This window comes from Aquila chrysaetos, chromosome 11 (genome assembly GCF_900496995.4).
Source record: "Aquila chrysaetos chrysaetos chromosome 11, bAquChr1.4, whole genome shotgun sequence".
Classification (NCBI taxonomy): Eukaryota; Metazoa; Chordata; class Aves; order Accipitriformes; family Accipitridae; genus Aquila; species Aquila chrysaetos.
This window is the reverse complement of record NC_044014.1, coordinates 19,888,970-19,901,884: the sequence shown is the minus strand read 5'-3', so window position 1 is coordinate 19,901,884 and position 12,915 is coordinate 19,888,970. Positions and strand designations below refer to the sequence as shown.

Here is a 12,915-nt window from a genome sequence, read left to right as displayed (position 1 = left end):
TACACGGAATGTGTGTATATATATGTACACACGCACACCCCTTTAGCGGAAATTTCAGTTTCTTCAGCTATCAGCTATATATCTGGCATATATTTAGATATATCTTGGTCAGTTTCCCTATTTCAGAATTGCATTACTCTAGATATGTACTGACTTCATGTTCCAATTTATTTATCTTGTTAAGTTTCTAGTAAGATGACAGAGCAACTGTTGAGAATGTAACGATCAACAGAATGTCTTTGGTAAGACTTTCTGGGGCTGTTCTGAGAGCTCTGGGACCATTAGACAGCTATTTACAGCCTGTATTTTATGTAACACTACAGAAGAAGAAACAGTATTCTCAAAAAAGTAATCCTAAGGATTAAAGCTTGAATTTCTTACACCATGAAGAATTTCCCTAAGCAGCCTGGAACTGAAATAAAACTTCTGAAACCTCAATTGATATAAAACTCAAACATATGTTTCATTTTAGGAAAGTCGGTCCTGAGATTTTTACCTTTAAATTATGGTTACCCATGTTGGTATTTATACAGCTCCGTGGATGATTGAAAAAGAATCAACAACACATGGAGAGAAATAAAGTTTTACTAATAACATTTGGAATTCATCCCCAGCCCTTAATCTGGAGGTTACAAGCTAACACACTGTCTCCAAAGAAAATAATTAACATCATGTATGGCAAAAAGTGGCAACAGGCCTAGTCCCAGACTTGGAGCTAAAAAGACATTATGCAAGTATTTGCAGAACTTAGGCACAGGTTTAGAAATTAAAAAAAAAAAAAAAAAAAAGAAAGAAAAAAGAGGAGGCATTTCAGGGAACCAAACAAAATTTGGATACACAGTTCAAATACTCTTCATGAAATATAAGCAGCATATATAAAAAACATTTTCTGAAGTATCCAGTGTTCCTGGACTGTATCTGTCCTTCTGTATTAACAATACTGCTCCATTTTTACGTCCAAAGGATGTAAGGACTTGAAATCCATAGGAAAACTAAGATGCAAGATCGTTGCTATGTGAAAACAGTAGCAAAACTCATACTGACTTCTCTAAGTACAGCATTCAATTTATTATTCCAGCTGTAGACCCATTTCTACCAGTATGTCCTGAGACATCAGTATAATGTTGACTAGGAGGGAAGAATATTATACACCTCATCAATACCAACTGTCAGTCTTCCTGCTTGTGGATTCTCTGTCAAGGTTTCCAATTATGTGATTACCAGTAGCTCAGAAGTGCCCGGTTTACGTGACTCAGCATGATCAAAACCCAGAGTGAGACAGCGTACTGGGTCTGGTTGGGATGGAGTTTTAATTTTCTGGGGCAAATCACAAATGCCCCAGAAACTATATTTAGCAACCAGTTCTATGGAAAAGCCATGTATGCAGACTTGTTCTTAAAAATAACACAGCACACAATTTAAGAGTAGTTATCTTTTCTTGTATAAATAAACTTTCACAAAAAAACTTTTGACAGTACATTTTTTAAACAATAGTTTTACTATTCACAACATGTATCTTAAACACCTGATAACTAATTACACTATTTGCCACATGACTATGACTATGTCAGTCAGACAAAACAGCTGACACATTTATAGGACAAATACTTATGTCACAATGTGAAAACATTTCTTACCATTTTCTCCAACGGAGGCCACTTTTGCTGTTATATTGACTAATACGATATTGTGTTGTTTGGCCTGATCAGCCGACTCACGTCTAAATGCTTCAGCCCCTTTCAGCAGTAAAGAAGAAAAGTACTTAGCCATCACTAGTGGCCTTATAGCATCTGTTGCCAGCATTACAGAAAGACCCTAGAAAAGGCAGAGGAAAAAAAAAGTAATTTTTTTTTTGCCCTCCAGTTAGCAAAGCTTCAGTTTCCTTTGGTAGTAAAATATATATAAATCTATATATACACACACATAAACACAAAATACTTCTCAATTATTATTCATCTTGATAGCCTATTAAATTTTACTACAAATGGGGCAGTTCAAATAGGTAGGGTATATCATAGAAACATTTATGAAACATATTTTATCATAATTTATGCTGTGATGATGTTAAAAAGCCCTTGTGAAGCTAAGAATCCCACTATATTAGGAAAACATCAGTACAATTGCCCTAATGATCCTGCCTTGAAAAGCCTCCTGTTCATAACAAAAGATTTAAATATGGATGGGTAGGTGGAGAAAATATACAGCACACAAATACTGAAAAAAATTAACTGCATTACTAATTCCTCAGAATATCTAAGACATTCACTTGCTTTAGTCACTAGAGCCAGTATAGAACACTACCACTACAAGGCACTTCGTTACACATGCTTATTAAAGAGCTGTTCAAATTAAAAGAACCTGAGAACCTAAGTACATTCATACACTTGGTAAGCATAATGATCCAAGACACACAATTATGTCTTCAGGTACGTTTTAAGCCTGTTGACGAGAGGTGGAAGGTTCTGATTTCAAAATGCTAGATCTGACCTTCAGAATGGTGATTATTTATATTATCATATTACAGACAATAATAGATTTTGAAATTTTTGGTTCAATTACAAGATTGAAAGGTTGGTTACAGCTGAAATGATCTCTTTAGCACATCAGAGAATTATGCAATAATTCAAAGAATGACAGAAGGAATAACCAGAGGGTTGAGGGAGAAGCAGGAAGAAACAACGATAGCTTTTTTGTCTCAGTTGCACTCTTTCCAAAGACTAAATCTCGAGTTATGCAAACTGAACAAAATACATCTCAGTAAATATATTTCAAATCTTCTCCTATGTAAGACAATACAGCTCCTGCTCAAGGAGTAATACTATGCTTGCCATGCACAGGTTTTCAAATGAAGTTACGAAGAATTAAAAATGATATGCTGAGCACATGTAGTACATTTTCATTCCACAAAACACTGGCATGGCACCAGGTGGCCTCACTGCATTTATGAGAAGCTCACACACAGCAGTACCTAAACAAGCCTTCTTAACACAACCACGTCTCCAGCTGTGAGCTCCCTGTCTCTTCTCTTCTCAATGAATGACATTTTAAATAACCACGACCAAAGAACACAGGCAACCCCAACACCTTACTAGCTGGAGCAGCCAGCCCTGGCCCCGCAAAGTGGCCAGAGAGTCCAGCACCAGGCACTCGGGCTTGCCTCCAGATGCCCATCAGCGATCCCCTCCTTCCTCCCCAGGCTCTTGGCTGGCTATCTCACCGTGGCATGTGCTCCTCAAGCTCCCTCTCTGCCCTTGGGTCTACGATTCATTTTCCAGACTGTATTTTACGCTCCCAGAGCACCTCAAGGGAGCGGCCTCAGGACCATCCATCCACAAGCTCTTTCCAGTGACGGTTTCCTCTCACCCCGCCCGAAATCCCGCAACTACTCAGTTAACTAAATCAGCCGCGAAACAGCCGCAGCACTTGCAGGCCGGGGACTGGCAGAAAGCCCCTGCCCGCCCCCCCTTCCCCGGGGAAAGGGCCCCGACGCCCCGGCCAGCCGCCCTTCGCCGCTCGCCTCGCTGCGGCGGCTGGAGACACCTGGCGGGCCGCCCCCCCGCCCCCCGCCCCTGCAGAGCCGGGCCCTGCCCGCTGCCGGCCGGGGACGCCCAGCCCCGCTGCGACCTCCCGGGCCCCGACGCCGTCACCTGCCCCCCGGGACGAAGCCTCCCGAGCCGGGGAGCGGCCGCGCCCGGCTCCCCCGGCAGCTCCCGGGCCGGGCTCCGCTCCCGGGCCGGGCGTCTTCCGCCGGCGGTCGGCCCGAGAGCTCGGCGGGGTCGGGGCGGCGGAGGGCGGGCTGCGGCCTCGCTCCCCGCTGAGGCGGGCTCCGCCAGCGCTGCGGGGCGAGCCGGGCCGGTAGGGCCTTTGCGGCGGGGCCGAGGCGCTACCTCTGGACGTTACTGCGAGCCTCACGCTCTGGGCCGTGTCACCTTGTCTCCCGTATTTAATCTGACGCATGTTCGTGTCTGTCTGAAGGAAGAAACGCCGTGCTAGTCAACTTACACAGGATGGCAAACCTGAACGTTTGTTTGCTTGCAGGTGACCGCCTCCGTGCCGCTGGGTTCAAGAGAAAGCTGGAACATAGGCACGCTAAAGCACAAAAATCACACTGACAAACCCAAGCCGTTTTTCTCTTAAATTTGTGCCTTTAAAGCTAGTCTTGAGCAGGAAACAAGCAAATCGGTAAAGAATCAAAAGTCAGCCATAGAAAAATGATACTGAACGAACTGGGAAATGAGAGACTGAAGAAGCAACTCATTGCTTAAAAGAGATGATGAAGGAAAACCTCCCTATATTACTGAAGCAAAATAAGCAAACGAACAGCCTGCAAAGTCATGAGTTCATAAAATCAGCTGTATATGCATTAGAAATAATGTCACCTGAAGGCAACTGATGGGAGTAGGACAGTGAGGGTACCACTACATAGGTTCAAATTAAAGTAAGCGTGAAATACATCCACAGGATGGTGCAAATAACAAGATAAATGACAAGCACTGCCCTGAAAGATAGGGGTGAAAAGGGGCTGACATGGCAGACTACCAAGAAGATAACACAGCACACCATTTTCCTCCAAGATACCTGTGTGACAAGGAATGGGAGCTTTCTTGCCAGTCAGCTCCAAACAAACCCTGCAGAAGAAGGACTTTGCCGCTAGCCAGGACGGGAAGGTAGTGCTGTCGGAGCATGGGGAAGCACAGCAGAACCAGGAGTGCTGAGGGGAAACTGAAGTACTTTGTTAATTCCCTAGGGAAAGTGAGTTGAGTACAAAGAAGCTGAATCCAGTCCTGGTTTGGCTGCTGCTCAGATGTGCTGAAGGATGCTGGGCCAAGTCCCAGCAGTGTTGACTGTGTCTCTAATTACTTCTGACAGCAATGTAAAAGCTAGCTGAGATATGCTGTCTCACAGGGCATCATCTCATCACTCAAATGAGTAGACTATCCACAACTTTTGAGTCCTGTCCCAACTATAAGGAGCATGAGTTTCTAAGGGTAATTGTCAGAGTTGTAACAAGTCATTTACAAAAAATCTTTTCCCCTTGGGGAGTTGCAACCTTGCTCCACAAGTTATAGAGCATTTGAGTAGCAACATAATCAAATTTCAGGGGCTAATGAGTTAACAGCTTTGGCAGCAGATATTTTTGTTGCAACTGGCTGTCCTTGCACAAACCACTTTAAGGAGAATATACTGGTGGAAAGCCATAAAGGTTATTTACATAGATGGAGTTTCATCATCTACCACTCCAAAACAGGCTGGGTTGGTTATGCTGATCTAATGTTTTCTTTATCATGGTTTGTGTGAGGCTAGGAACACATGTTAGATTGTGTTTTAGTTTTCTCTTATAGTATGTTGATGGTAGTCCTTTGAGATACCAGTTTAAATTATGCAGCATGTGCAGTATTATAAAAACAGTTTCAGAAATGTAATATTCAAACAAAACCAAAATATTGCTTGTACCATGAGCTTTGTTATGCCCCAACTTAGCAAGAACAATTTTCTGCAGGAAATAGCCCCCAACCTTCTTAAGAATATACCTTGCAAAATATTCTGAGAAGATCTTCAGTTTTCCTTTCCAACAAGTGGAAGAGAACAACTTTCAGGTTTGCTCCCAGGAGCTAATTTTTCCCTCTCTTTGAGAGCCATTTTCAGTCCCCTCCTGGTATGAAAAAGCTGGTTTGGCATTAGATTAGTTCAGTAGTTTGAATTCACAGTTCTGTTCAGGATAGAAACTAAGGTACTTTTTTAAAAGTTAGCCTAAGTCTCGAAGAATGTCTACAAGAGCTTTTCAATTTTGTTTGGCAAACAATTTCAAATTTAAAGTTGCATCATTTTCTGCCATTAAAACAGGCCAACTCTTGCAACATGGCCTGCAACTGAACTGAAATCAAGTACACATCTTTTACTGATAGGACATAGCCTCTGTTTAAAAAAAGATCGGATTTAATCTTAAAGACAACCTCATCAAAACAGCTGATACACGATCTGCGTAGAATTATTCTTTTACTGAATTGCTTGCACTAGCTGGCATTCTTTTCTTCAAATGAAAGACAAACATTTGGGTTTGGTAGTTACCGACTACTTTCAAGTTACTTTTATTTCCATTTAAAATAGGCAGATGTTCCCTATTAAAGTTCAAAGAATTCCTGTCTGAGTCTAAAGAGAAACTTATGGTGATTTTTGTTACCAAAACCTATACATTTCCCTACCCTGGCATTCTAGAAAAGGATGACCTGTTTGGCGTTATGACACTGTTTTGAAAATAAAGCCAAAGAATTTCTCTCCTTGCAGATTAAGAAATTAAGCCCCTGTCATGCAAACCTGGTACCAAACAATAATTTCCACCTGGGGCAGGTTTTAAACAAAGATACCTTACTAAGTGTTTTCCACAGCTGCCACTGTCAGTATTGTAACCCAGGGTGAGGACAAGCACAGCCTGAACTTAAAACCGGAGTTTCCCAATTCTGCTGATCCCTGCTTGGATATAGGGCATCTGCAGCTTGAGGAGGTCACCTGGCCTCTTCCCTTTCACTACCTGCAAACAGCGATTATCCTGTTCATACACAGATCGCAAAGCCTCAGCTTGCCTCTCAGCCTGCAGAACGCCTGTGGAAATATTATCACTGTAATCATCCGGAGTATCGACAAGCTTGAACTTACATATATCCTCCTGCCAGACCGGCAAAGCCCGGGCACTGCAGACGGCGAGGCGGGCAGGCGAGGGCAGGCCGCGGGGCAGCCCGGCGAGGCCAGGGCGCCTTCCCGTGGCAGTCGAGGTCCTGCTGCCGCTGAGGGGACAGGCCCTGACGGCTCTGGGTGCGTGCGATTCAGAAGTCTCAGTAAAGACCCCCTCGTAGCCCACCCGCATCTCACAGCCCTGCCGCCGCCTGAGAGGAAACCTCCCCCCGCCCCGCCAGCCAGGCAGCTCGGCCCGGCCCGGCCCCGCCCCCTTCCACCGCCCCGTCAAGACTACACTTCCCGTCGAGCCTTTCGCCGCAGCAACGGCCGCCCTCCCAGAAGGCCGCGCGGCGCCGCCGCGCACTCCCATTGGTCGGATTCGAAAAGAAGCCGCGGCCGTGCCGGTTGCGCTGTACCGGTGAGCGGCGGCGGTTCTCCGGCCGGGGAGCGGAGAGGAGAGCGGGGCTGCCTTCACCCGGCAGGGGTCGGCGGCTGGGCCAGGCCCGCCCCGCCCGGCGTGGCGTAGGCTCTCGGGTAAGCCCGTGCGGGTTGCGGGGCTGTCGCTTGAGCAGGGAAGGAGGCGGCGGCTGCGGGCTGAGGGGTCGCGGAGATGGGAAGCAGCGTGGGCGGCCTTCGTGGCGGGCGCTGCTGGGGTCTCTTCCCCGCGCTTCTCCCTGCTGCGAGCGTGGTTACCAGCCTTACGGTGCGCGAAAACTTTTCGGCGCTGCTGTGGGGCGCGCAAGCCGCGGGTAGCGGCCGGCCCAGGGCCGTGGTGCTGCCGGAGCCACGCGGCAGCGTCCCGCAAGAGCGGGAAAGCAGTGCAACGCCTTGAAGTGAAAGATTGATGTTTGCAGGGGGGAAACTTTCCTTTTAATATTTCTTAAGTGTAAGGGCTGATGCTTCATGATTGATGTAAGCTGCCAGGCTTACCGCGCGGTTCGAGCCGTTTCTACCCTTCCTCGTGCTGCCTGACCGTGCGCGGCCTACGCGCGCAGCCTGTGACCACCGCCCGCTGTGTGTGCCGCTCTCGATCCCCTTCGCTTGGGGTCTCTGCGGCTCTAAACTGTTGTCACGGTAAGCAGTTACAATAACGTATCCCAGCGCACAAGTACCTTTTAGCGGCTACAGCCAGGAAACATACCTGTTTACACCAGAATATCTAGGGTAATTACAGTGCTATGTGACACCGTGTGGAGACGGAGGGATAGTCCGCATCTTGGGTTTTGCATGCTGTCAGTGGCTGAACCTTCCTGGTCTGGGTGCTGGGCTCATACAAGCAATTTTAGTTCCAGCTTTGCACACATAGCTTGATGTTTGTCTTTTGCCTCTTATGTAAAAAGGCACAGAATGAGAGCATAATCTTGACAAATCACACTTTAAAATCAGCTTATATTTAAAGCAACTAAAATGTCACTTATCTAAAAATTATGTTTCCTATCAAGGCCTCATAAGCGTTTTGCAGTGTGACTTTGTGTAGCTGATGAATAAGACTTCTAGATTGTGACAGCACAGGTGTGTTTCTTTCCTGTAGTAGCTTATTCACAGGTCAGTGTTTGTTCAAGCTGTGATAATATTTCATGCCAAGTTTTTCCTGGTTTTCATGCAGTTACCTGACAAAAACTAGATTAGAAAAAACAAAGTAAACATTGCTGCTTACTTTATGTATAGCATTTGCAGCTTGGTGATGTTTGTCTAGATTCATGAAGTCCTGTATCTGCCTTTTACAGGCTAGATAGGAAGACTGAGATGTTAAGTGTTTTGGCACTGTCATGTCAGACATGGTTTTTAGCAAGGTTGTGGTATACATGTAAGGCTTTTCCCTGGTAAACAGTTGCTGTTTGTTGAAAGAAGAACAGCTGTTCTTGTTTCATCATGATGCGAACCCCCCTGCAGACCCTCTCCCCAGCTATCAGAAACTTACTATGTAAATTATGAATAGGGTGAAGAAAGCTTTCTCATTAAAGAAATTGCAGCTATCAATCTCAAATTGACTTGTCTTCTAAGGCATTTCAGAAGCTCAACTTTATGTGATCAGAGAGCAAAAAATAGTTTTGTTTTATGTTGCAGGATGGAACCGACTTTGGATAATGAGAAATTTCTCAGACCATCCTATATTGCTAGTGTTGAGCCGCCTCAAAGAACAGGACCAGTAAATGTGGATGATATTAAAGCAGATCTCTCTGCTGAATTTTCTTTGGTTTCTTCAAGCTCGGACACAAGCCAGGTAAGAAAGTAATATTTGTATTGTTTGGGTATTTATTTTTTTAATAAGGTTAGTCTTTTCATCCGTAAGAATAATCAGAATTTTACAGATAAGAAGAGAAGCATCTTTAGGATGTTTTTAATTAGGAGGAGATACATAGAATTAGACTAATTTGTGTGGCACTGCATTGATACCTTATTGGGTGCATCAGTCTTCTGTGAATGAGGCTAATTGCCTGTTCAGAGCAGCTTAATCATTGAATATTTTTATGGGTTTCATTCTTGATCTCTAGTTGGCCTGAATGTAGTGCATGTATGTGTTGCAATACTATTAACTCTTAAGTTATCACAGCAAACTTCTGCAGGGGCCTAAGCACTTGTAAAAGCTGATGTAATTAATTACTTTTGCTTCTCACGTCATCAAATAAGTCTGTTCAAAATAGCCTGATGAAAACTGCCTTAACATGATAGTTATCAAACACAGAATCTAGTCAAATTTCTAACTTCCTTAATTTGTTGGTTTTTTTCCTTTGTTTTTTTTTTTTTTTTTTTTTAATTTAAGAGGAGCAGTTTGGAGTCTAAGGGACACATACAAGTTTGCCTGCGTATTAGGCCATTGACATCATTGGAAAGAGAAAATGAATTGCAGGTGTGACATTTATTTACTTAAATACCTTAAATGTATGTGTATTTTTTTTTTTTCCTGTAAGCTGAGCTCTCTATACTCTTTTCATGCCTGTGTTGCTTGTGCTTCCTTTAATAGGAATGTATTTTACTTGAAGACTCAACAAGCATCATACTGAAGCCCCCCAAAAACTCTTTGAGTCGTCTAAGTGAAAAAACTGCTGGACAGATGATACAGAAGTTCACTTTTTCACGAGTAAATGAATTGTCTTTAAAAGTCTTTAATTTATTTCTGGAAAAAGTTGTTTAACTTATGTTATTTAATACCAAGCAAACTAGATTTTTAAACTGTCAATAGTCTTATAAACATAGGAAGTTTAAAAGATTCTTTAAAAGTCTCTAATGATTGCTTAAACAAAATGAAGATGTTTTTTGGTAATGCTCAGGTGTTTGGACCTGAAACAACTCAAGAAGAATTCTTTGAAGGTACCATGAAGCAACCAGTGCAAGACTTCTTAGACGGATATAATCGTCTTATTTTTACATATGGCGTTACAAATGCTGGGAAAACCTACACATTCCAAGGTATAAGTAGAAATGTATTCTCCTTGAATGAACTTCCCTTTTTTTTTGTTTTTAAAGTGAGGATTACTTCTAGCAGAAATATTATAACTTTTTCCTTTATTTAAACTGTAGGCCCTATACGTTTGCTTCTCTTCAATATTAATAAATAGCCTTTGAAAGTCTCCTTCCATAACAAATACTGCTAAACTACCAACAGACAGAGTCACTGCCAGAGTTTACATAAACACATAGTGATACTGCTTTGTAAGGCTGTAAAGTTCAACCAAGTGTGTGTGACTTGTCTTTTTTCCTGCAAGTATCTAGAGGGACCCCCCCTCAGGGAGGAGGGGAAGTTAGGAAAATATATCTTCTATATATCAGGATGTGAAAAGTGTGTAAGTCACTCTACACCAGACTAGCATTTTGTTACTTTTTATTATTATTATTATAAAAGACATAGGCATCTTGCATCGACTGTCTTTAAGAAATAATATTTGAGTCTGTTTCAATTATTATAGGCAGAGAATAAATGTTTTGAAACATGTTCGATTACTTCCAAGTACTTCTGTCTTGTCTCAAGTTTCTGAGCTTAATAATATCCTGGGAGACCTTGTCTCCTGATGCACTATTCTGTACTGTTAAAGCTCAATATACTTTTTGGTCAGAAGATGTCATTCTTTAATTATTTTTAAAGCATTTTAACAAATGAGGTGATTTGATTCACACGGAAACAATTTCTCCTATAATGAAATGGCAGTTCTAGGTGCTATACTGCTGATTTTATACACAGAAGTAGTAGCAGGACAATGAGTTTTGTGCCATGTGAAATTGATCTTTATTGAAGTGACATTGTCTTCTAAGTGATCTTCTGTTAAGTGGATTATAGCTAAAGACTACTGCCAGTACTTTCAGTTATCATTAATCTGGGGCAATAATGGGATGCTCTTCCCTGTCATAATAATTAATAGGTAAATAACAAAACCCAGATTTCCTAAAGCATACAGCCCTTCATGCTTGACTAGTTTGGGGTGTATTGTGTGGTGTGGTTTTCTGAGAATTTTTGATTCATATATTCTCAGACTTTGGAGACTTTTTCATGGTATTGTATTTTTAGCACTTAACTATCGACTTGTAATAAGAATTGGCAGCGCAGAATGTTGCTGCTGGGTGCCATGATTTCCTCTTCTGTTATTCCCAGTGTTGTCAAGATAGCCTTTTCACTTTGGCATTACATGGGAGCCCGTATTCAGTCGATGATGAAGGACTTAAGTGAAGGATGTGAAGCAGTTTTTTAGGACTGTTCGTTGTTCGCCAGCAACTGTGAACTTTGTTCATGTTAAGTTGAATTACAAGTGGCATTACAATAAACAAAAAATAATTAGAGAAAAGGGGAGACGAGGATAAAGAAATGTAATGCAACAGTACTTTAACTTAATATGTTATTTGGTTACTAGCTTGGTGTTTGAGTGCCAACCAGATTTTACACAGGTTCTGACTTGGGCTTTTATCAGTTATAGCACTAGTTGTGTTGCCTATCTGTCTCAAGAGTAGGAGAAATTATCAGTCTGGAAAATGATGCTGTCTGTGTGATACAGGACAGTAGTTTCTCTTCCTCTCTTCCCTTCTTTTCTCTGATTTAGAAATCAAAGTCAAGTGAACCCTTTTTAAACTTGCATCTGGATTCAGAAAGATCAAGTGTGCGCTGAGGTTATTTGACTGTTTTGCCTTTCAGGTGCAAAAGTAGTATGCTCTGAGAAAAGGGTGTGGGACAGGGGAAGGAGTAAGCCTTCACAAGTCTTCTAGAACTTTTTTTGTAGGGTATGTGAAATTAGTACAGGACTGCAGCTGAGAGATCAGTTATCAGTTGTACTTCAGGATTACTTCCTTGAGAGAGAGTGTGAAGGCAGCCTATGAAATGCGATTGAAAAAACACAAATCTCTATTAAATGTCTGTTGGTTGTGGCTTGTTTGGTTGGTTTTTTTCTTAAGGCTAAGCTTATGCAGAACACTCCAGCAGTTTTTCTTTTCTTATGCCCCTTACTGTCTAAGGGGTAGAGCATGAGCTGTTGCTGAAAGCCAAATGCCTTTCAAAACACTCTTAAGACATTTCTGTTACCTTGAAAATACAAAAAACCTACTGCCTCATGCTGGAAGTGACCTCCACATTCCTCATGTATGCCTTGAGATTAGAATTGCTTATCTTTCTGTCTTCATTTATCTGTATACCTTGTTTACAGTAATAATTAGGATCTTTCTTTTGTATGTTGCTTTCAGGGACAGAAGATGATGTTGGTGTTCTGCCAAGGACTATGGATATGTTGTTTAAAAGTATTCAAGGAAAGCTATACACAGCAATGGATCTCAAACCCCATCGGTGTAGAGATTATATAAAGCTGACTAAAGACCAAGTGAGAGAAGAAACCGCTATTAAAAATTCAATACTTCGCCTAACAAAAGAGGTAGAGGAGCACTTCTTTCTATACTGATGAGTACACATATCTTTAGATAGTCTCTTCCAATTGAAAAATGAACAGGGTAACATTGAGCTATCTGTATTTAAGCATGGATGTGTCCATTTGCTGTCAGCCAGCTATTCAGGTTAGCAGTAAAGTGAGCAATAGAGTTGATGAACCCTGTTCTGCTGTGGATTTCTGTCTTGTGGCTGAATACTTGATAGGATGTAAACTCTAAGCTTTTTTTCTATAGCTTGGACACCTGATAACTTATCCTCTGGGGTTACTTGTGCTTAATAAGGACTGAATGCAAGTAGTCTCTCCATCTGTGGGGATGCTAGTAGGTCTCCTTTAAATGATTTACTGTTTTTGAGGGTACTGGAAAGAAACTAATGATTTT

General features: G+C 42.3%; 2 protein-coding genes across 10 annotated transcripts in view; one reads left to right on the top strand and one right to left on the bottom strand.

Annotated features, from left to right (window-relative positions):
* Positions 1-6,906, bottom strand: part of PANK1 (pantothenate kinase 1) — a 48,888-nt gene extending 41,982 nt beyond the window's left edge. For 6 of the 8 annotated variants that reach the window (XM_041127252.1, XM_030030040.2, XM_041127253.1 and 3 more), the window contains exons 1-3: positions 6,655-6,906; positions 5,532-5,653; positions 1,638-1,815 (exon numbers count right to left, since the gene is read on the bottom strand). The gene's annotated coding sequence lies outside the window, so the exon portion shown is untranslated. Of the gene's footprint in view, positions 1-496; positions 517-1,637; positions 1,816-5,531; positions 5,654-6,654 lie in introns of those variants that run through there. The other 2 variants (XM_030030039.2, XM_041127254.1) reach the window with 2 other exon arrangements.
* A 160-nt stretch (positions 6,907-7,066) lies between these two features.
* Positions 7,067-12,915, top strand: part of KIF20B (kinesin family member 20B) — a 43,734-nt gene continuing 37,885 nt past the window's right edge. The window contains exons 1-6 of one of the 2 annotated variants that reach the window (XM_030031340.2): positions 7,067-7,206; positions 8,740-8,896; positions 9,437-9,523; positions 9,638-9,754; positions 9,945-10,083; positions 12,337-12,521. In XM_030031340.2, the coding sequence (XP_029887200.1) occupies positions 8,741-8,896; positions 9,437-9,523; positions 9,638-9,754; positions 9,945-10,083; positions 12,337-12,521 (684 nt within the window). In that variant the 5' untranslated portion in view covers positions 7,067-7,206; position 8,740. The remainder of the gene's footprint in view (positions 7,207-8,739; positions 8,897-9,436; positions 9,524-9,637; positions 9,755-9,944; positions 10,084-12,336; positions 12,522-12,915) is intronic. The other variant, XM_041127474.1, reaches the window with a different exon arrangement.